Source organism: Lineus longissimus, chromosome 9 (assembly GCF_910592395.1).
Source record: "Lineus longissimus chromosome 9, tnLinLong1.2, whole genome shotgun sequence".
Classification (NCBI taxonomy): domain Eukaryota; kingdom Metazoa; phylum Nemertea; class Pilidiophora; order Heteronemertea; family Lineidae; genus Lineus; species Lineus longissimus.
Genome location: NC_088316.1, coordinates 5333665 through 5358050, shown reverse-complemented (window position 1 = coordinate 5358050; position 24386 = coordinate 5333665). Strand labels below are relative to the sequence as shown.

The window sequence follows — 24386 nt, the reverse complement described above, 5'->3', positions numbered from 1 at the left end:
CCTCCCTCCCTGTCCAGAACCGGCGTTGCTGATGTTGATTTCTGCCAGAACCCGCTGTGGTGTAATGGCTTTGACTCACGACTAGCGTTCATAAGAACCTTGCCTTTATCTCCACTGTCGGCGTGAGACTGTGGGCAGGTCTCTCTGTCTATTCGCCTCTTTCAAGTGAACACCCCCCCCCTCTAGGTGTATAAATGGGTACCATTCTGCGAGAAATGTTTAGGTTGTAGCGCTGGTTGAGCATAGTAGAAGCATTGTTGATTCGGTTTGGTTGCAGAGAAGCATAAAATAACAAAGCTGTGTTGCATACGTTATCGCAATCGCACTGAGTGGATGATTGAATCGCACAGCACATGCGACATAGAAAAGCAAAAGCTTTGTTGGTTCGGTTGGGATGCATGAAAATGATAGAAAAGCAAAATATAACAAGGCCGTATCAACGCGTACGTGCGTTGTCGGTAGAAGTGGAAAAAAGGCGGGACACAGATACTAGCGACTCTGTCATCTAGCGATCTCCTATAAAAGGAAGCACAGTACATTGTACATGTCTCATTCATATTCTGAGTGTCCCCCCCGATTGTTTTAGAAACGATAGTAATGAAGAATGACATGCTTCTGGCAGACTTATGTGTGTTCCCCATTAAAAAGGAAAAAAATGTAATCTTCCCCAAAACTGTTCAAAGAGAAATACTGTGTGTGATATTGGGAACCATAGAAAACATCACACCGAGTGGGGGGTGGAGAGCTCATCGACTGGGGACTCTCGGGACAGACACCGCCCATCTTGCAGCACGAATTGGAAAACTGCATGGAGATTTGCCTAAATTGCCTGTCGGGATTCGGTGTGGGGCCTTTTTAAGGGTACATAAGGACAGGTACCCCTCATATAATAACCGATTAACAGATTGTATCACCCCCTTTCAGAATAAAGTTTGGAAAAACAAGTACATCGAGGCTTTAAACATTGGAAAAAAATACGAAAACAAAGTAAGTAATTATATTTTCATTTATAAAGTTTGTTAATCATATAATTAGAAGTTAGTTTTTTTGTAGTACTTATAAGGGACATGAAACCGATACAACTTATACAAGTCGACAACAGCCCTAAACATCAATCTCTCCTTGTTAGTGAATGTGGACATACGATGGCTGGGAAAGGACATCACAGAATTTTTTTTCAACATGAACGTTATTTTCAGGAAAAAATATATCGTTCGATGGACTTACTTTCTCGATCGCTCGAGATATTATCTTGATCGCTCGAGACAATGAGTCCATCGATCGAGATATTTCCTGAAAAAAAAATCATGTCAAGCCACCGTAGTTATACACAGTCATGTAGATTAAACAAATAAAAGCTGCATGTGCAAGAAGCTGACATTAACTTTTTTTAAAGTTTGTTTGAAATCCTTTCCTGCGTTAGCTTTAGCATGAGCAAAAAACATTTAAAAATATATAAGGCTCGCTTATGTATTTTTTGCTGTTAAGTATCATGTCACCAATGAAACATCAATCGACCCATTATATTCAGAATCAAATGAGGTTGGTGTAACGTAGGATTTTTGCTCCCGTTTTGTCAGCATCAGTCACGCAAGACATCAGTAGAACACCGTCTTGAGAATTTAAAAACAAGTACAACAGGTGTATCAACAGTGTACGTGTTTAGTTTGGTCACTGACCAACGATATCGGGTGAAAAAGTATCGAAAAATGGAAAACGCCTTAACAGTTGCAAACATTTCAGCATAAACAACAGCAGCAAACTGGCAGTTTAAAACAGTAGAGCCTGCATTCAGTTTCGAACCCAAGTGCATTTTCACCTTTCTTCCACATATAGGTTGCCAGTCTCACATACGAACTTAACGCCGCACAACAGGCCAACAACAAGCTATCCATTGAACTGTTTTCCGAAGGGATTATTTCAAGGTCAGTTTTGGAAGTCTTAAATGATGAGAAACGACTGATGGAAGAAGAAAAGGAGAAACTTGAGGGCGAAGTGAAAGTTGTTGTTGAGGAGTTAGTGGCGACAAAACAACAACACGAGCACGAGAAAGTCCGTGCCGAAGAAGAACACGAAAATTATTGTAAAGAAAAGGAGCGGTTGACAAAATTAGTCGACGAATACAAGCGGAAACTTGAAGCTAGTGAGCTTGAATCAGAAGTTGATTTGGAACGTGAAAGGGTAGAGGCGAGAACAAAATATGACCGTACTATTGCAGAGTTAAAGACGGAGAATGGAGCGTTGAAACGGCATCTGCTGGAGGCGGAAAAGGCAAAAGCCGAGTCGACAAAGGCATCGGGCAGCTTAAGAAGTATGTTCTCGGTATTTGCGTTTGCAGTGGCAGTTTTCTCCATTTGGAGACCTTTAAGAATTCATTAATGATCACACACAGTGTATACGGCTAAGCTTTATTATTAGTAAAAGTTACAACACGATACATTTTGCTTTTTTAATTCATTTAGCTTCGTTCATTCACAGACCAAGATTTTCGAACATGATGATCTCTGATCTCCCATCCTGCACCGGCAGTTGGTGAATCATGGACATGCACAGTCTTAAATGATGATCACGCCGAATTGGATTGTCTGCGTCGTGAAATACTCCGCATTGAAAGGCTTGTTCAATTTGAAGTACTTTCCGGCCGGGAGCAACCCATGGGTGATATGAATAAAAACAAGCAAATGCTTTTATCTAAGATTCTATGTACATTCACACAAGGCCTTTCTGTAGAAAATAGAAGTAAAAGCATTTTCTTGCCTTTATTCATATCCCCAATGAATGCGCTGAAGTGTAACGTATCACCTTTGCCGAGTTGTCATACATTTTAGCAAGTCTTTTGATTAGGCGATCTTCACCAGAGCTGTACCATTCTCTCCAAATCCGATGGTGTCGTTGATATACGGCCGAATCCTTCTCCTTCTCGAGCCACTCAGGGTAGCAATAAACAATTCCCTGTGGGCAGGTAATGCTGGCCCCCACTCTGGCGCAGGTTGAACAGAGTCGACCACCCTCTGAAAAAATACTTATTAGCTATACAATGTAAAACAAATATCTCTACTATTCTCAACACATATATCATTAATTAACACATTTCAAAATACTTATAGTACTTGATTAGCGGCTAACAGAAACCACTCCTGCGTGGTGTTCGTTAACACTGGGTCACTGAAATGTTATATCCTACACTTTTGATCTTAAATACTCCAAAGATATAAATGTACATGTTTTATCAAATTTCTGCAACTTGGAGCCGAGATCAATACCTTTAAGTTGGTTTAATCTCGTCAGTTGTATTAAAGCGCAATAAGTAACTATTTCGACTCGGTCCCTATTCAAAAATGTCGTTGGAACGTTTCAAAAAGTAGTACTCAGTATTTAAATAGTGGCGTAGGAATAGGATTTCAGGTATGACGGATCCTCCATGCTTGGTCGGAGAGGTTATATTGCAACTTTAAAAATCGAACCTGTCAACTCTGCTTCATATAGAGTGCAAACGAATTTGTAGCACACCGTCGCCTGACTTTAATATCCCAATGGGAGGCATCGCTCCGACTTACCCCGGAAGACCGGAAGAGATCAAATTGTGCTTGTCAAACACAAAGCAACAGCTACCAATGGCAAAGCCTGGAGATAGTCTTGACTTACCTGTTTGAAACTCCCTTTAGTAGAAAGCAAAACTTTCACCACGAAAATTGGCATCGGTAAAAATGATAAGGCAGCCAGCATCCATCCGACCGCAATCGCCCACTGGGGATAGGTATAAGTTGCATAACAAATTGGTGTGTGCTGGATTACACCTTGCAGGAACATAAACTGGAACGAAATAAGTGCAATACCTCATCAGCATGCGTGACCAGCGCCATTCAGGTTCACGTGGGGTAGAAATGAACTAACTCCTAATATTTCATGGCATTTATTTATCGGCTTACTGAAAAAAACTGTATGGTTCCGCTTTCAGCGGAATAGGGAGCATTCAGTGATGACTGAACTGGGCACGAAATGGTGTCTGGCATGGAACAAAATCCCCTAACGAACCCATCCCACCATTCCAGGAATGACACATGTCAGGTATATCATATCAAAGTCTTCTTACACCACTGGTACAGATAGAAATCAGCACACGTAATGTCATGAATGTACGAATTCGAGGCCTGCAGCATGTACAGGTACTTTGCGTGATCATCGAGCAACCGAAAATTTTCCATTCTACATACAGTAATTAACAAGCAAAGCGTAAATGTCCCCCGTCGCCATATGGGCATGGGTACTCAATGACACTGTCGAAAATGTGTTACCAGAATCTCTTGTTCTTGAAATCATAGAGCACAATGCGATTTTCATGATTTTTAGTAAGTGCTCGAGGTGAAATTGAAGAGTCGCGCGATGGAGAGGCTAAAATAAGAAATTAGGTAAACCCCAAAGAAACATTATGAGAGTCATTTTGTGTTTTCTATCATTACCACCAGATCACGTTAGCCAAAATGAAAACAACAGCTTTTCCTCAATATTGGTGATTAGGTAATATGGGAAATATTGTGGAATTCCATCCTGGAGTACATGGGGTGAGACTGCAAACATTGGCTAATTCTGATTACAGCAGATAATGCCCTTGCTTCTCTCAGAAAATCTGAATATCAGCTACTAATGGAAATTGCATAGACCAGGTGAGGTGAGGTTGTTCACTTTGGCTAACGGGATCTGTGTGTCATGTTATTGCACATATACACCTGAACCTGTTCTATATGAGGCATATGAAATAAGGCACATATAATTGGCCAATATGTGTGTCATGTACAAAGCAATCGGCAAAATCTGAATATCAAGGTTGACATGTAAAGAATCGGTCACATCTGGAGTAACCCCGAACTTGGTGGGCACTTATTACTAAAGTTGGTAATAGTATGCATGGGCGTATCTAGCGGGGGCTAAGGGGGGGGGGGGGGGCAAATGCCTTTCTTGATGACTCTGAAAAATGGGTTTTCATGCAAGTTTTGGCCGAAAAATGGCAAAATAATGTATTTTGTCCGGCCCGCAGAGGACCTTTTGCCCCCCCCCCCCCCCCCCAGGATATAAAAGCTAGCTTCGCTGATGGTATTGGTAGCGATGGAGAGGCAGGCCCGTCGGAATGTTTGACCGTAAATTCCATTTCGCTGAAGGCCTGAGCCGAAAAATTCGAGCACAGCGCGAGCTTTGGCGGTTTTGGCGGGGGTTCTGGGGGTCCTTCCCCAGAAAATTTTGAAAACAGATGTTCTGAGAAGCGATTTCAGGCCATTTCCAAAGATAAAATCGCTGATATTAAAATGAACTTCTCTTAAATTAATTTTTCAACATTCATGGAATTTCAAGCCAAAATATTTTGTCGTTCAGAAGTTACAGAGCGGAAGGGGATTTTCATGATTTTCAGAAAGCGCCCCCTATGGGCCAGAAAATGGCTGAAACTAAAAACTCGGGTGATATATCGTGTACCTTTGCTAGCTTAGTCTACCATAAAAATTTGGTAAAGATCGGATGAATATTAAGCGAGTTCTAACACTTTATGTGTTTTTGGTTTTGGCCCCCTGGTGGCCAAGTCGAGAATCAAACTCGGCCGATTTTACATAACATAACATAACATAACATAACATAATTTATTTCTCTCCAAAAAACCCTTTCGGGTATAAGAGGTTACATGATTTAACATTTACATATGGTGGACCAAGCTGATGAATTCTTTACAAAAACTATGAATATTGTCTAAGTTTACCCGGGAACATTTAGTCATAATGCGACACACCTTTGGCCCGCCCTCTATCAGCACACCAAATTTCAATCCAAAATATAGTGTCGTTCAGAAGTTACAGAGCGGAAGGGAACACTAGCGGCGAGCGGCGAGCACCGAGCGGCGAGCGGCGAGCGGCGAGCGGCGAGCGGCGAGCGGCGAGCGGCACTGCAGACGGACGGGCTCCTCAGCAAATGTGGACCGAAAATTTTCTGTTGTTCAATGGAAGGGCATTTTGTGATTTTTACAAAGCAGGGGCTGATATGAAAAAGCAAATAAAAATGATATCGCATGTACCCTTGCAAGATGAGCCTACCATAAAGTTTGGTGAAGATCGGACGAATATTAAACGAGTTCTAACACTTTATGTGTTTTTGGTTTGGGCCCCCTGGTGGCCAAGTCGAGAATCAAACTCGGTCGATTTTTCGACGCGACTCACCTTTGGCCCGCTCTCTATCAGCACACCAAATTTCAAACAAAAATATTTTGTCGTTCAGAAGTTACAGAGCGGAAAGGAATTTTCATGATTTTCAGAAAGCCCCCCCTATGGGCTAGAAAAATGGTTGAAACTAAAAACTTGCGTGATATATTGCGTACCTTTGTCAGCTTATTCTACCATAAAAAGTTGGTAAAAAACGGACGAATATTAAGCGAGTTCTAACACTTTATGTGTTTTTGGTTTGGGCCCCCTGGTGGCCAAGTCGAGAATCAAACTTGGCCGATTTTTCGACGCGACACACCTTTGGCCCGCCCTCTATCAGCACACCAAATTTCGAACACAAATATTTTGTCGTTCAGAAGTTACAGAGCGGAAGGGGATTTTCATGATTTTCAGAAAGCGCCCCCTATGGGCTAGAAAAATGATTGAAACTAAAAACTCACGTGATATACTGTGTACCTTTGTTAGCTTATTCTACCATAAAAATTTGGTAAAGATCGGATGAAAATTAAGCGAGTTCTAACACTTTATGTGTTTTTGGTTTTGGCCCCCTGGTGGCCAAGTCGAGAATCAAACTCGGCCGATTTTACATCGCGACACACCTTTGGCCTGTCCTCTATCAGCACACCAAATTTCAAGCCAAAATATTTTGTCGTTCAGAAGTTACAGAGCGGAAGGGGATTTTCATGATTTTTAGAAAGCGCCCCCTTTGGGCCAGAAAATGGCTGAAACTAAAAACTCACGTGATATATCGTGTACCTTTGCTAGCTTAGTCTACCATAAAAATTTGGTAAAGATCGGATGAATATTAAGCGAGTTCTAACACTTTATGTGTTTTTGGTTTTGGCCCCCTGGTGGCCAAGTCGAGAATCAAACTCGGCCGATTTTACATCGCGACACACCTTTGGCCCGCCCTCTATCAGCACACCAAATTTCAATCCAAAATATTGTGTCGTTCAGAAGTTACAGAGCGGAAGGGAACACTAGCGGCGAGCGGCGAGCACCGAGCGGCGAGCGGCGAGCGGCGAGCGGCGAGCGGCACTGCAGACGGACGGGCGGTATTTCCATATCCCCCTCCGAGGGCTCCGGGGGACAACTACCCGAAGGGGGAACTCGAAACTGCTAATATTATCTATTTCAGCCTTAGGTTTCAACCAGGCCGTTCAAAACTCCCAGTTAAAAACCGCGCACACCGGATACTGGATAAAAGAATAATGAATGGTCCCCACTTATCAGCCGCTGGAACCAAGGCGGAACCATACCGTTTTTTCTAGTATTAGGCTCAACGCTTTAGTATCAACACTATTTATTTTGATGAAACAAATTTTAATTCGACCTTGATGACATGCTCGATAATTGAAGTGGGTCAAATATCGTCAATTTTCTCATTCATGACTACGAACAACTGAAAATAGGGTAGTCGGTTTGCCAAAATAAGGAAGTAGCAATTTCAGTTGATTGTTCATTTGGTAAGATTGATGACTAATAGCAAGAATGTATAAACCTTTAAACGTCTTTATACAAACTTGCTAATAGACATCGACTTGTGACATCCTCAGATTTTCCCCGCGTGGGACCACTTACCACTGCTAATGTGGGTGTGACGCCTCCCCACATGACTTTCCATATAAAATGTGGCGGATAACCAATCATCAGTTCAATATCTTTGAAGATCTGTTGAAGGCCTGTGGGAGAAGGGATTAAAATTATTTTGACCATTTCTAAACCCTTATTCGGTAGCGCAGAAAGGGACTTTCGCACGAAGCATTTGAGCCGACTTTTTACATGGTCACCATCCGAGGAAAGGCACCGTCTCATTTCCTGATTAAACTTCACATTTAAATCAGTTCGGCCAGCTGAAAATGAGGACAATAGGGTTCCAATCAGAACAAAAAACTTGCGTATGAGGATTCCATAATCTAAGGCGCAGGAAATGGATAATACTGAATTGCTTGTACAAAATTCACTTTAATAGAACAACGGTGCTATCAGCTCTAATCATGAAGACCAATCCCTGTTAGGGAGATTGTTTTAGGAACTCGAGCTGGGCTTGTTATCAGAACACTCGGTCCCCTGTGGTGATATCTTATAATTTTTGGCACAAGCCTTTTTCATTATCAGGAAAATATTTTAAATTTGTCCATCATGTTACGTACATGTAATCTTGAATAACAGGTCAACCTCACTTGGAGTGGACCAACAGTAATTTAGAAAATATTATTCAGTCCAATGTGGACTTCCTGCTGAGGCTTATAATAAACCACGAGATGAGAAATCGCGAAATCGAGAGATAAGTAATCATTTTTTTCTGCCACAAGATTTTCTACTTCCCTGGACAATGACAATCACCATTTCTGATGCTGCTGTCCACTTCTCCATTCAATGATAGTAGGACAGAAGACAATACAAAGGCTACATGCACTTGGTGATCCCTAAAAATAGCGTGGGATAGTCTGACCATCGAAACTAGGCTATAAATTAGGTTTAATTCCACACAACGCACAGCGGAGTCTATTTCAATGGGACAATCAGATACTTGGATCTAACGGGATCTGCCAGGCATGTTCACACAATATACACCAGCAGAAGATGAATATACTAAACAAATTAGGAGAGGGGAACTTCTTCTGTTTAGATGTTTAGAAGGAAGGTCTTTAAACTTTGTCCACTTATTCATACCTTTCTGTACCCTTCGCCTTATTGGGTTCTATATGGATTTTGATAAATTGATTTTAATTGTTATTACAAAGTTTCGAGGTTTACCATAAATCCATGATATGACTAGGAGTTCTGAGATGTATATGAGAAGCACACAGTATGTGGCGCAGTACCAATCAATCAGGTGTAGGACGTACATACCACCCTGAAAGTAGAGAGGAAGTGAAAGCAGAACGTTAAAATACAAATGACATTTAGTTATGGTAAAAACAAAAAGCTCTGCAAAATCTTATGCGCTATTTCTTTTCAGGTATGTACTCGTCCTATATCGGTAGAGTTCTGAAATATACTTAAGAAACGGGCAGTATCATGGCACATGGGCGTTCCATGCCATTCAAAACGTTAAACTTAGAATCACCAAGTTGTGCGATGCACATGACGTCATCGTCCGGCTTGGCTTTTGTCAGTTTCGATGTCGTAGTTATTGATCAACCGGTCTTAGGCCGGTGAGTACATCTTTACCGTCACTATTAATTTTCCGAGCTGAAGGTCCTTGGTTGTATAATCGAGACCGCTCTGGAACACCGAAATGCAGACCAAAATCTGAGACAAAATAGCATTCAGTGTAAATCTCATCTCGCACTGAGTGCGATTGCTACAACACAAGGACAGGGCTTTGCATTTTCACGTCGTACTGCGTCCAAATCACGCACTAATAGCGATTTGACGCGACGCATGAATTGCACAATCCATGCGATTTTGGCAAAGTTTGAGTGTGGCGTGGCGTAAAATAACAAAACACTGTCGTATGTGTTGTCACAATCGCAGTATCTAAATCTCAGCAAAAGTAATGTAAAAGTACTTCCTGCTTACCTGCATAATGCATGGTACACCACAGATGCAGAGGATCAAACAGGTCACTGCGCCCAATAGCATTCGTCTCAAGCGCCCGCTTAGGTAACGGGGGTTGAAGTCGACGATGGCCGTGAGTATTGTTTCCAGGTTTCCAAACTGTAAATAATGTAAATCAAATCGCAATCCGACAAAAACTAATTTCTATTCTCTTTTTTTTTCATGACGGGATATACGCCCTTATCGTCCACGTGTTCAGCAGGCCAAAATAACATGTAGCTGGCTGAATTACGCCAGCGTTCGGAATTACAGGAAATGAGAACGCACACGCACTTTCTCGGACGGTGAAAAGGTAAACGTAGGCTTAAACGCTGGTTGTGCGAAATCCTCTTTTAAAAGAACCAAACTACATGCTGCTTCCTGTCCTTGAACTAATATGATATCCCAAAGCGCTTTGAGCGTCACGGAATTGTGCTATATAAAAGACTCATTATTATTATTATTATTATTAGCTAGGCCCAGCCGAGCAAAATGGACACTGGCGTAATGGCAAGACCAGACAAATCGTAGCCATCATGGCTGTACTGTGCTGCACAAAAAGAGATTATGTGGAATAGAGTTTGCGACGTGTCTAAATACGCCACAACAATACAATAAGTATCCGGTTTCATAATAGAGTAGTCTATCATTTTGTTGCGGAACTGAAAACGTGCAGTGCCCGTAAAAAACTAAGCAGTGCAGCGAAATTCGCAACGTAATCACCACAAGTGTGCGAAGGCGTTAAGACTCACCTGGCTATCGAGTCCCACCAAGAACATCATTAGGAAGAAGAGAAAGGACCACAGCTGACCAACAGGCATTTTCGCCAGGGCTGCGGGGTACACCACGAAGATCAAACCAGGACCTAAAGCACATGAATGAAGAGTTGATCCCTTCAGCACAATGTTCTGCCGTGGCAAAATATGGCATCTGTTCATTCATCTTCCCGAATTTCAAAACGCATTGCCAAGTGTTTACAGTCTTAAGTTAAGTGCTCTGAAAAATACTTTTCATTTTATGCTTAATATTTGTAGCCAAAAGCGGTGATACAGCGTATTTGGGTAGGCTCTGAACCGTGAGCCATTGCATTACACAAAAGTACAGTACATTTCGCTCCATGCTGAGGCGAAAACGGAACAATGCACTACTGTACTGTATAATGCGTTGGCACATGATTGGAGCCAACACCCAAAACATCCATTTAAACACACTTTGACAGTTTCTCATACCAAAACTACAGCATAACGCAATCTAAGAGCATTTTTGGATTCTGGGTATAAACACGTATACTTTGATTCAATTCAATTCAATTCAACGCGAGGAGAAAGACGAAGAGAAAACTCTGAAATACAGGCCGACCTTACCACTGTTGACGACATCTTCCGGATTTGTCGCACCAACTTCATGTGCCACGTATCCAATTATAGAAAATACTACGAAGCCGCTGAAAATACTGAAGACGCTGCCCATTGACGAAATTGCAAGCGCCTCCCTGGAAATAATCGAAGACAAGACTTACAAAGACAAGACGGATGTTCAATTTCGGTGAGGTTGACGGGGGAGGGGCGGGGGTATATTTATGTTCCCCAGAACCTGTATCTCATTATATTTGATACGAATATAGCTTAGAACTAGCGGCATTTTATAACGTTGAGAGCCGCATACCAGTAACTTGGAATCATGGACATCTTATTAAGACCAAACATCACATTCGTAGATATTTTCTAAAGATAGCATTTTCCATTATCACTTTGTTTGCTTTCTTCATGACTAAGTCGGTCAAACTAATCAAAGACAGTTATGTTACCTACCTCAGAGCATCAACGATCCTGTGATTGAGTGTAAATTGTGAATTTTGCTCAGTGTAAAGGGTTGTAATTCAGTATTTTTTGTATGTATCAAAAGACATACATTTTACTGAGCATAGTTTTATTCTTTCATGACTTAAATTGGTACACTGTACCCTCTCTTGAAATTATATTCGGGAACATAGGTACCGGGTAATATAGGTCCCGCGGAACATAGGGATGACCACAATGAGGGGAGGGTGTTTAGTTAAGTGGGGCAATCGTACTTTGCGGTGTACTTATGGTCCTCAGCTTTACCAAAAGCGACTGTCTCAGCTCGAACGATCTTATAGGGAGGGCACGACTAGGTCATAACAGTCGGTAATTTTAAACCTGCTTCTCACCAGCTAACTATTCGATACCAAACACAACTACCTTAGTTCTGGCGATCTTGAAGTTGGTCAGCAGGACGTGAAAGTGGGTTAGTATGTTCAAAATCGATCCTTACACTAGCCAGTGCAGTGGACCCCCCCGGGCGTGACATAAACTTGCCCCAGACACATGATGTATGGCCCATCTCGGATTAATTCCGAGACCAAGCTGCTGACATCAAATACAAGAATTTTCACATTTTCATGGGAGAGACCTGGGTAAGAACGCTAGCTACGGCACATTCCAGGCAACGAATCGCTTTTGCATGAAAATTACACCAAAACTGCCCGATGAAGGAGCAGGCTCATCATAAACCATGTGAAGGATATTTTCTCGCATACTGTTATTTGTATCGATATAATACACACAATTCAATACCGTCGGTCAATGGTACTGTAATGTATGAGGCGGCACTTTCTATGTGAGAATTTAATTTAATTTGCCAAAATCATCTGAAATAATCTCATTGTATATTGTATAAATGAACACATCATATTTTATTTCGTCCAATTCAGTCTTTTTTAAAAATAATTCTTTTGTATCAAAACCAGCATTTTTATTGATCAACCCATCAGTTTATTACTAAACCAAGAAAACATTGTTTACAAAACTTATTTCAATTTCATGAAGGTTGTGCAAATCCATTTTGTGAAAACCCCTGGGTCAAAAACCACCCGAAGTTGGCGTTTATATTCTTTCGAACCATGTTGAGTTGTTGCATCGTAATTATTTCAAACCACAGACTTTGCTTAATACGTCATAGTTTATTGCATCCGACAAATGGCTGTGAAAAATATTATTTGCATCCTATGAAAAGATGCACCTGCTGCGAACAAACTTGTGGTATGTATATACTGTAGTTTCATGAAAATAACACCACTTCATTAACAGCCGGTGTCGCCGCCCCTGACTCATAGGGTGGCGAACAGAGCTGTTGAGAAGGCCGATCATTGGCTGGGATTCCAGAGAGGGTTGTCCAGGCCTCATATCCAATATACTTCAGTTTCGAGTCCAATCCTTATTGTTTGGGTTGTTGAAACCGATTCGTAGGTCTCCTATGAATGGGATAATGGGATCGGGCCTTCGGCCATTGTACTGAGTGTCCCAGAACATTTTCAACTAATCGTCATTGGTAGTGTATAGGGTGTCCCAGTGCTAATGGCTGATAGTGTACAGGGTGTCCATGAAAAAAGTCCAACTGACATATTGGCTTCTGCTGGTTTTAGGGACTGACCTGCCCTTTCAAAGTGAGGCACTGCTCAGGGAGGTAATGGAGCATGTCTTCGGGTCTTATCATCCCTTACCAGCTTCGGGCTTTTAAAGATACTTTGCAGTGCGAAATTGGTAAGAATGAGAAGTTGTCCTTCACATATCTGGAGACAAAACCGAACATCCCTCTGATGTACAGTCTTGTCCAAAGTGATCAATGAAGGAATAAAAAAGAACGATGCAAATCCCGATTAAATTTTTATTCAAACCTAAAGATACACATTATTAGACTGTCCAGCGTTCAGAATCGTACACACAATCATTCACAATACCCACAGTCAATTCAAGTCCATCACAATGTCCTCCTCGAACAACATTCACGAACTCTGGTCCATCCACGGCAGTCTCCTCTTCTTCCTCCAAAATAGCATGTGGTTCAGCTTCGATTGGCCTTGGTCGAAACGATGCTTCAAATCAGTTGACGATAACGTCCTCATCAACACCATCCCAGGCATCTCTGATGATGTTGGTCACGTCTCTCAGGCCGATGTGAGGGCAGTCTCCTCGTTCGTCCGTGTGGTCCTTCTTCCACGATTTCCATTGTCGCCGTACGTGACATTTGAAGGACTTCATGACTGCAACGTCTAACGGTTGTACGAGGGATGTGCAACCAGCAGGTACGTAATCCAGGCTGCCTCTCATGTCGCAGACTCTCGTCCGGAAGTTCTCTGTCCGGTGGATTATCAGGAACTGGTCGGCCTCGTTGTCGGTGACGTGGGGGGATAGGACTTCATCTAACCAGTGGTGCGCCGTTTCCTCCCTCATCCAACCAGTTTTCGACTGGGTAATCTTTACATCTGCTGGTGGGTTGTCTTGGAGGGCTGCAAACACCCGGACGAAACCTCTTCTGAGGAAGGTGATGTGCACCGGCAACTTTGCTCCAGAGGCTGCGATGCAGAGGGTGACGGTGTCTCCCAGCTTGGTATTGGACCTGGATGATCGGACGTCTATGGCCTTCTCCCCCGTGGTGTTGGCCGTGTACATGGTTCTCATATCAAACAGGACAAAGGTTTGGTCCATGTTAAAGAAGAACCGCATCTGTATATCAAGACGATCGATGCTCCCAGTAACCGCATCTCGGAAGGTCTGGATCCTTGCAGCAGCATCAGCGGGGACGGTCGTTGTATTATTGGTCACCTTCCGTAGGGACACGTGGCGTCTCTTCATCAAGCACTCCACCCAGCCTATGGATGCGTTGAAATCCCATAGCTGAGGGCGACAATGCTGAATCCCTTCTCTGACATCTTGGGCTAACGCATTCCACCAGCTTTGCCACACTACCAACGCCTTATATTGGATGTCGAGAACGGAGACTGCGAGGCGACGCTCTCTCATCTGCTGCAGCCATTGGTAAAGCTGGTCCTCAACCTGTGGCCATAACGGATCACGGGGCTCCATCACCGTCTTCTTCCGGCCATGCCCTTGTTCTTGCTTCTGCTCGAGGTCCTCGAGATTCCACCTTCTAAACGTCTCCCAGGGGATGTTATAGTGGGCGGCGAACTCTCTCATACTGCGCACCGTACCGTTCACAAGTGCCTCCTTCTGGTCTCTCAGGTAGGCAAGTTTTTCTGTCACGGTGTAGCGCCGGCGTCGTTTTCTCTGCAGCTCTACATCATCCATTGTCGCACAGGTTGTCTGCAATGTGGGTACCCTCAGTGGGGCTTCATTTATAGGCCTAAGAGGCCCTAGAATTACACAAGAAAACCACAAATCCTAGAAACTTCGATTCTGTTTTCTCCCACGTAGGCCTGGGGAGTCTAAATAAAAAAAAGAGGGTTGTAGAAAAACAGAGGATGAGCTCCTCGTTTTTCTTAGGAATTTCGTGACTACTATCATTGCCTGAATCTCACGTTGCTTTACTAATGCAAGCATTCGGAGATTTTCCTTCAGAGTTTCAATAAGGCCTTTTTTGTTTTGGGGGGGGGGGGGGGGGGGGGTTTGGATCAATCTAAAAGGTGCTTCAGTTTTATGAGACAACCTGTATAAACGGTCGGCGAGTGGCCTTACCATTTACGTCATTCCACATGCGCACTCATCGACCAGTAGGCCCACAACACTTCGAATCAATAGAGCTGCGGTAATAAGTGGTTTAGCGTAACCGTGACAGCTCGGCTGAGCCATCACAAGGGCCAGCGAAGTCACTCATTGGTTACCTCTGGTGAATGGACTCGAGAGAAGAGGCCGGGCATTGAATATCCCGAAGTGGTGTTATTTTCATGAAACTACAGTAATCCTCTATAACGCAGCCACGGGCGCCATATGAGAATTTAATTATTTGTCAACATTATGTTAAATAATCGCACCTTGTTTCCAGCCATATATTGAAATTTTTGACTAATCCAATGAAGTACTTTTTGAAACAATTGTCTTGTTATTCGAACCTACAGTGTAAATAATTCCCACTTGGCGACAGCGGCTGCGTTAGAAAATTATGTTTACCATATGTTTGTAGCAGGTGCATTTATTCATTGGATGCGACGACTTTTTTTTTCGCAGCAATGCGGGGGATGCAAACCCTGAATTTGAACAAAGTCTGTGATTTGAAATGATAACGTTGCAATTTAATATGATTTGAAAGAACAAAAACGACCTCTTTGTGTGTGGTTTTGAAAAAATTGATTTGTACAACATCCATTGTATCGAAGTAAGGTACGTGTGTTTTCCTGGTTTGGAATTAAATGGATGGTTCGATATAATATGTAAAGTCAAGGACTTGGTGAGCCCCCCTTTAGGTCGGGGGAGCACCCCCGAACCCCCCTACGATAGCGTAACGTTTTTACCCAGTACAATGGAGGGGAACCCCCCCCCCCCAAAAGGTAACCGGAAAAACGCCGACCGACCGACCGACCGACCGACCTACTCGCCGACTCTGACAACCTCACTTACGGCATCCCATTCGCGCCTCATAGCCCGGTAACCGGAAAAACGCCGACCGACCGACCTGCCAACCTACCGTCATAGTGCAGTATCCCTTTCGCTTCTCTATAGCACATGTATCTGTGTAGTGCCCAGCGCAATGGACGTGATGGAGTCCGACGTGTCTGACAGCAGCATCTCCAGTCAATTATACCGGGAAAACGAGTTCACGCGGTAAGGAACTGATAACGATACTCTAAAGATATGCTTTGTCTACATGGTCGGTGGATATAAAAACATGATTTGGGCCTAATCTATGCACTGTAGTTTTTCTACTCGAGTGTCTCGACCGATGCAATGCATGAACTGCAACGCGCAACATGCATTTGTTGTCATTTGACCAGCGCACGTGCGCTTGTTTACAATTTCATTTCACGTGACCTGCTATCGTGGATTGGATATATCACATTGACTTATGAGACCTGTGACTCAACTACGAAACTCCTTGGGTTGGTAGGTCGGAAGGTCGGTCGGTCAGTCGGTCGGTCGGTCGGTCGGCGTTTTTCCGGTTACCCCCCAAAACCCCCATGTTGGGACCATCCATAGTTCCTTCCGACACATTTTTGTTTTGGTAATGTAATACATTGTGATTGTCCTTATTCACGGGAATCGGGCGTTTCCAGTGATATACCACAAATGGGTTGTCCTCATGCATGCACTTTGGAAACGCATTTTAAAATAGATGTTACGTCCTGTTAATGGGGCACGTCATCATCGCGTACATTTGGGAAAAAATCCCTAACGAGACCGGAGCAGACGGTTGAAAGTAGTTTAATTATTGGCCGCTAGGGTGCAGTATGTCGCTCACCCGAATTTTTCACGCAACTATAGCTAAATAGAGCTAGTTCTAGTTTGTGATTCATTTTGATACTTCAGATTTGGGCAGTAGACCAAAACAACTTAGTCGTCAGTGTGGTTTTAAGCAGGAAAAACGTATTTGTTTTTCTTAAAGTGCCTTTTTTGGACGGGTGTGTGCGATTGTTTTGTTTATGTCACGTGACCTCGAACATGTCGACACAAAATTGAAATAAACCACCCTTTTCTGTCATTATTTAGGACGGATATTTCTCCAATAAAAATATCAATATAATTGGCCAATTTCTTAGGCATATAATGTTGCGAATTCCCATGAAGATGTAAATTAATTTCAACCAATGGGATAGCAACCACCACCGGAAGATCGCGGAGAAATCGTAAACTAAACGGAGTTAATTCAGCGCCATTTTGAAAAACCAAAAAAAATTGTTTGTAGGATATACAATAGTTACTCTCATTTCTCATCATTATACTCCCGCACACGCGTGTATCTTAAGAGCCCCTCCTAAAGGGGGGCTTATCAAACTGCTGATTTGAATACAAGACAGTTGTAACTTAATTGGATGATACATGTATACATTTTTTATATATATTTATTTATGGTTTGAAACAATGGAATTATTTCAAATGAATTTGGTAACTAATTGATGTCCCACAAGGCGCCTCATAGTCGTGTCAACATACACCAACACATTTTCAAAAGCAGAATTGCAGCGGCTCTTTACGGTCTATTGCATCTATCGCGACATAGACGTGTTGAATACGGAAGTCATCAGAAATAAGCCAATCACATGGCTTTATTTTCGGGAAACTTCCGACAAACTGTGCTTTTAATTCGGTAATGGCTAAAAAACCTACTTGTAGCAGTCCTTATGGAATTTGTTGTAGCTGGCCATTGTGAGTATGCCGCCCCACCCTGCCCCGTTGGAAAATGCGATCTGGAAGGCTGCATCACTCCATACCTGTAAAATCACGTTTACAAATATTACAAAATACAATTCAGTTCACCAGCCAAATATTCAGGCTGTTTTAGACTGCCGGAGAATCCTGAAGAAACTTGCTGTGGTTGGCAAGACAGAGAATCGTAGTAGGGTGGTATAACATATGACTCATCCAGGTGGGTTAATTATAACTCAGTGCATAAGGCAGATGCACTACGCGCCATGAGAACCTCTACACGTGGTGCTCGAGGAATGAATATGAGGCTATCTTATTCACCCAGAAGTATTTTAGCCGGAATATATCCGATGTGGAATGCTGCATCACCCCACACCATGCAAGATAAAAAAGGCCAAAGCTAGCCGCCGACTTGTCTTCGGCCAGAATCGAATCGCCCGTCGCAAGCAAAGTCAGTAAAGTCGAAGCGGTTTTATATTTTCATCTCACGCAGCATTGACTGATTTTCGTCCCACACATGCGATAACCCGAGCAGACTAGCGATTATTCCCCCTGCGATAAACACTGCACGCCTCTGAGATTAAAATGGCCGGCCAGTGCCACTCTCATTAACCATAAACATGATTATTTCCTTCGAGGTGTACTCTATTAATGCTAGCCATGCTTAAGCTTTGACTAATGTAGCTATATGTATTGAAGTTTACAATCGGGTGTTTGGGTTTTTTTCCGATTGCATCACGGTTTCAAATAGAGGAAAACGTTAATGGCAGTATCTATACTTACCTGAATATCAAGAAGTTTTTCCCATTTCGGAATAATGTATAGTTTGATTCCTTCTATAGCTCCTGGTAAGGTTACACCTCGGCAGAGCATCACCATTTGTATTACGACCGGGGCGATTGCTGTGACGTATACGACCTGGAAAACCAACCAAATACTAGTATCCATTGGTCAAGTAATACTGTTTCATATCGGGTTACTCAGAAAACAAGTCAATAAAGTAATATTCTCTTGTTTCTCACTCCTAACGTCCAGCCAGATCTCATGTGCACATTTCTAGACCCGTAGTGGGATAATTTTTAGGCCTTCTATAATCCTCTAGTATTTGAATGTGAATAGCAATAGTTGTAGGCGAAAATTGAATGGGGTTTAGATGCTGGGTGTCTTACACCTATTTAGGCCTAAAGAAACTTACTCCCGTCGTGGGCCTACCAAAATGTACACATACGCTGGGTTACTACAGTGGACCTTAGGCGTGCGAAACTAGAGTATATATTTAAAGTGGACGTACAGAAAGTGTCCAGAAATTGTACACATCTTGGATAAAGTGTTTTAAGCATTTCCTGTAAGCAAGGGGGCTGTTGGACTTTCAAACGAGCAACGACATTATACAATGCATCACAAACCTAGTACATGTATGCGTTTTAAGTAGGTTGTTGGTTGAATTGAATGAAACGTGATCACTTCGCAAAATCTACATCAGTCATCTACAATCAAAAAATCGTGTTTTGTAGAGTACTCTAATATAACCTAGTTCCCACATGTATATATTTTGTGTCCAAACTGTTGCATTGTGAATAATTTTAATATCTTTTAGGCCGACCGACTTCTATGTAATACATGTGGACTAAAACCTTTAACTGACTACCCTTTCATGATCTGACGAATTCTGTCAAGGTCTCAACCCTGGAGAATCAAAATCCACAATTTCGGTTATTATGTGCCAAATCCAGGTTCCGAGTCATCTCGTAAACCTGAATTCCGAGTCCCTCGACATTTTCATTTTTTTACAAGTGGTGTGAATGGCGAAATATCCCGTAAAAACATGGAGCGACGGCACCTTGTAAGTGGTGGCGCTGGGAAGGAACATGCGCGCCTCCACGTCTGTAGCTCAACACACCTTTCGACATTCTGGTCAGGGGGAAAGGCGACACACCTACCTTTCCCGATAATTTGATGCCTCCCATTATGCAGACACATGTGGCGACCCATGTGACGACATAGCAAGCAAATAGCTCCCATCTAATCTCGCCCATGGTGTCGATTCCGCTGGTGATTTGGAGAACATATCGACTGCAAATATGAGACAATGGGAATGAATTATTTAGACTCTATTTTGGCTGTCAACCGACCTGATCCGGCTCCCCCTCCCCCAATGTTTGCACAGTTGCGTGGACGTGATGATGATGAAGATCAACCGACCATAAGCAAATGATGCCGGTGTAGCAGTCGCAAATGTCCCTCTAAAAAAAGTGTCTAATTCAATTGTATTCTGACGGACTGTGTACAGTCCTTCAAAAAAGTAAATGGACACACAAAAATCAAATTTTCTTGAAAACGGCTGGTGATAAATCGATTCGGTTTGCTGCATTTGATAGGACATTTAGTTGTGCATCATGGTATCAACCACATAAAAATTAGCCATTTTATCTAATACCGACTTTTATTGATTTACAAAAGGCCCCAAAATCAACTTTTTCGTTTCCGATTTTTTTCGTACTTTTTCTTGATAGGATTAATCACCATGATGAAAAACCCACGTCCCCATCAAGGTGATGAAAATATCTTGTGTTAATTGGTGGGAAAACAGCATTTCATGTCAAAATTTTGCACCTTGTTTATTGACTTTGGAATTACTTTGGAGAAGTCGACCATAGCCAATTATGTCAGTTTCAACATGCAGCCCGAGTGTTAATTCCTTATTGGCTGAGGTTTTGAATGGGGGTGGAAATGTTGTTAACATTGATGTATTGTAAACGCGAGGGTAAAGTAATATTGGTGAACCCATTGTCCAGCTGCCAAATCCAGGTCTGGGAGAGCTATTCATAGGCATATTAAACAAGGCCATTGAAATGGTGACATGATTCCGGTTGTCTGGGCCAGGTGAATAATATCAAGGGGGCATCTCCGCAGTAGAAGACCGGGTAACAAAACCCTTTTGCACAAATGGGTTAATAAGTTGCAGATTCAAGTGAAAACTGTGGAATTTCTTAGATATTCACTCATAACTCAACAGAAGCTTCCAGTCAATATAAAATTTGCCCCCAAAAAATGCGTGATAAAAAAGTTGATTTTGGGACCTTTCATAAATCGAACAAATTGACTTATAGGTAAAATAGCAAATTTCCAAGTGGTAGATATCATGATGCACAACTAAATGCCCTATCAAATGCAGCAAACCGCATCGATTTATCACCAGCCGTTTTCAAGAAAATTTGATTTTTGTGTGTCCATTTACTTTTTTGAAGGACTGTACATGGTTCCATAGAGACCAGAGCCCAGTGTCATTACACTTTAATGCCATCTCATTATTTATAACTCCTATTATTAAAATAATCTTTTGTTCACACACAATCTATCCTTCAAACATTTACAGCGGTTTAATATTGTCCTTGGACGATCTGCTTGGAAAATGAGAATTCTGTCTCACGGGTTCGATCTCTACGACCTCGTACTGAAGGGTTTTAGGCTCTATAGGAGAATTTCTTAATCCATCACCATGCAATAGAGACGGACACTTTTCCTGGGGACATTTCTGACTGCTTCATGCAAGCCTACCAGTTTTAGGCGGAGAGAACGCAACGCATATAGCCGTTCAAAGATAACCAATGAGCTTTCAGTTGCAATTTGAGATCTATATCTGTTCAGGAGTCGTATGCCCCCGCCCCCCCCCCCCCACACACACACAATGAGCGATTTGAGTCGCTGCTATTTGCGATTTAAAATCGCATGCGACGATAATCACTCGTTTCAGATGGTCATATCGCAGGTCACGGTCGCAGCGACCTGTGCTTGAGTCCATATCAAACTCGGCGATCACCGATTTTACCCGCTGACGAGTGATCCCATTGTCGTCAACGGCAGTGATTATACATAATCGCCAGTAGCTGCGATTTATAGACCGCTTGTTTGCGCAGCACTTTACTAACCAGAATATAAAAGGCAACTTACTCCCAAAATTCTTCACTTGGTGAGAATCTCTTTGTGAGAAAATCCATCGAACTGTTGGTGCTATTGACGGTGGAACCCCACTCTTCCCCCGACATATTCATACTGATGTAATTCTGCGTCTCTTTGGTCAGATTCTGTGGGGTGTCGAATAACCACGTATTTGTGTTATTACGTACTACGCATGCGCCACTGTTCCACGTGTTGTTGCACGATGTCCATGGTAGTTCTGCGCTTAAGGACTTCCCAAGGTAGAAAAGCGTCCAGGCAAGAATCACATTGTAGTATATTGCAACTATACATGTAATCACTATCATACTGCAACCAACTCCTGCAGACAGAGTCAAAAGGGGAGAAAGTAATAATAACAAGATACGATGAAATTCTAAATTCATATAAAATGTATAACGTGTTTAGTGCACATTTTAACAGTACAACTGCATTATAGCTCTTTGACAAACATATATATCATATCGTTACCCTCGCTATAGCCTGTACAACCCGGTTTACGCTCAACTCCAAGGATTGATCACATGCCGGAGCTGCATTTACATGATGTATGCAGCGCTCATCAGGCCAAGCATTAACATTCAACATCTCTAGCAGCTAGTCGCTCTTGGAGAGAGAAGCAATTTACCAATGTCCAACATCATCCCTATCATTTTCCATTGCTGAAAACAACCATCAATTTGGTCTTTTATCGTATATGGGGACACGAGGAACATATAGAATCCGCACGAAATATGACCCAGGTAGCACTGGCTAGACCCCAATTGTAAACTACAAGTAGACCTGCCTTTGAATAGTGGACTTATATTCCATGCTGGTATTGGACTGCGGCTGGAGAACTGACCAAGCACAACTTCGAGTAAGAATAACGGCCAGCCCAGCATTAGTAGAAAGAACCCGTATGGAATAAGAAAGGCACCTGCATGAAAAGCAGAGAGAATTTAATGAAATAAGAAAGACACCTGAAAAGCAGAGAGATGATAATGACATAAGAAAGGGACCTGAAAAGCAGATTTATTGTAATTGATCGAATTAGAAAGGGACCTGAAAAGCAGAGAGAAGATGATGGAATAAGATCGGCACCGGAGAAGCAGAGATGGAATAAGACAGGCACCTGAAAAGTAGAGATAATGGGATAAGAGAGGTACCTGCAAAGCAGAGATGATAATGGGATAAGCAGAGAGACGGTGATGGAATGAGAAAGATAACTGAAAAGCATATCTATTCAATAACTATTCCAAGTATTTTCACAGATTTTTGTTGAACGCAGTGTTCTCGGTCATTCATTTAAGTGTAAAACAAAGTGTCACACAGAACTCACTTTTTCAAAACTCGTTTATTGGTAGTCTGATTTGGTTGCACAAGCAATAAACTTATGAGACGAGAAATTAAATCTTGACCTACCTCCCCCATTCTTGTAGCACAAATATGGGAATCTCCAAATGTTTCCTAATCCTACTGCATAACCGAAACTCGACAGAAAGAAATCAGCTTTGCCGGACCAGTTTCCTCGCTCTGTGTTTTCCTCGCCATCATCGTCTTTAAGATCGTCAGACTTGCGGCGACAACAGGCTGTCGAACACTTCATTTTAACAACTGGGGAAAATATTTTAACTTTTTAAGTTGTTGACAAATCTTTGAAAGCTTGAGAGTTCGACTTTCATAGTACTTTTTGAGCGCTCTACCTATTACTCGAGCGCTCGCCATAAAAAAACTCTTTAAACCTTCTGTTGTGACCTTCGGGAACTCCCTTTATAACTTGACACAAATGCGAAACGCGGCTTGTTCGAGAAGTGGACGTTCCAAAGTACATCCACGGTTCATGAGTAAAGCGCTCGAGATGTTAGTCGAGCGTTCAAGTCATAATTAAGTCAGACGTTCGTACTTTGAGTCCCTCGAGTTGTAAGTCGAGTGCTCCAGATGGTTACCCAGCTCTCGTGTTTGAAAAGAATAAAAAATTCCAGACATTCAAGAATAAAAATATGATGGCTTTTTTCCAAGCCCCGTGTTTTCACGACGCCTTGGGTATAAATAGGATGAGAGGAGAGAGCTCCAGCACTTTGCACACAGTTCTCAAAAAGTCTCGGCATAATCTATTCAGGGCCCGGTTGTTCAAAACGAATTTTGTCCCTAACGCTGGCGTTAACTTAACTTGGCGTTATCTCCTTCAGTTAAATCCTTTAGACTTAACGCCAAGTTTAAAAGTTAACGCCAGCATTGGTGACAAAACTTGTTCTAAACAACCGGGCCCAGATCTGAAATTGGTCATTTCATATCAGTGGTGGGAGGAGCCTGATTTTCTTTGGAGTGACCAGACAATGTAGAAAAGAGAGTATATTCACTTACGGTACTGTATCTGACCGATCCTTAATGCCTTGGCAGTACAGCCTATGAGATAGGTATTGTAAGTACAACCTGTCGCGATCTGCACAATCGGATTCACCCTTGAATTGAATAAGGCTTGGCGACAGGCTTAGCGATAATCAGTGCAAGCGGTGTAACATGATTATTGATTTGAACTCGGTGATAGGTCCAGAGCGTCCGCCTGAATTATGAATAGGTTTAA

General features: G+C 42.4%; 1 protein-coding gene across 1 annotated transcript; it reads right to left on the bottom strand.

Moving 5' to 3' along the window:
- Positions 1–1038: 1038 nt before the first annotated feature.
- LOC135493545 (sodium- and chloride-dependent glycine transporter 2-like) lies at positions 1039–24221 on the bottom strand. The gene is made up of 14 exons (XM_064780946.1): positions 24167–24221; positions 23225–23416; positions 22608–22739; positions 21815–22142; positions 19804–19936; positions 18647–18781; positions 17825–17928; positions 11111–11238; positions 10499–10611; positions 9729–9866; positions 8961–9060; positions 7782–7882; positions 3646–3813; positions 1039–3011 (listed from the first exon to the last, which is right to left on the bottom strand). Exons 2-14 carry the CDS (start codon positions 23406–23408, stop codon positions 2841–2843), a joined length of 1935 nt encoding a protein of 644 aa, XP_064637016.1. The 5' UTR covers positions 23409–23416; positions 24167–24221; the 3' UTR covers positions 1039–2840.
- Between the last annotated feature and the right edge of the window lie 165 nt (positions 24222–24386).

Coding starts and splice junctions, on each gene's coding strand:
- LOC135493545 (XM_064780946.1), bottom strand. CDS start 23,408: ATGAAGTGTTCGACAGCCTGTTGTCGCCGCAAGTCTGACGATCTTAAA. Junction 22,143..22,607: donor TATAAGTCCACTATTCAAAG/GCAGGTCTACTT, acceptor CTCTGTCTGCAG/GAGTTGGTTGCAGTATGATA. Junction 3,814..7,781: donor TCACACCCACATTAGCAGTG/GTAAGTGGTCCC, acceptor ATTTCGTTCCAG/TTTATGTTCCTGCAAGGTGT.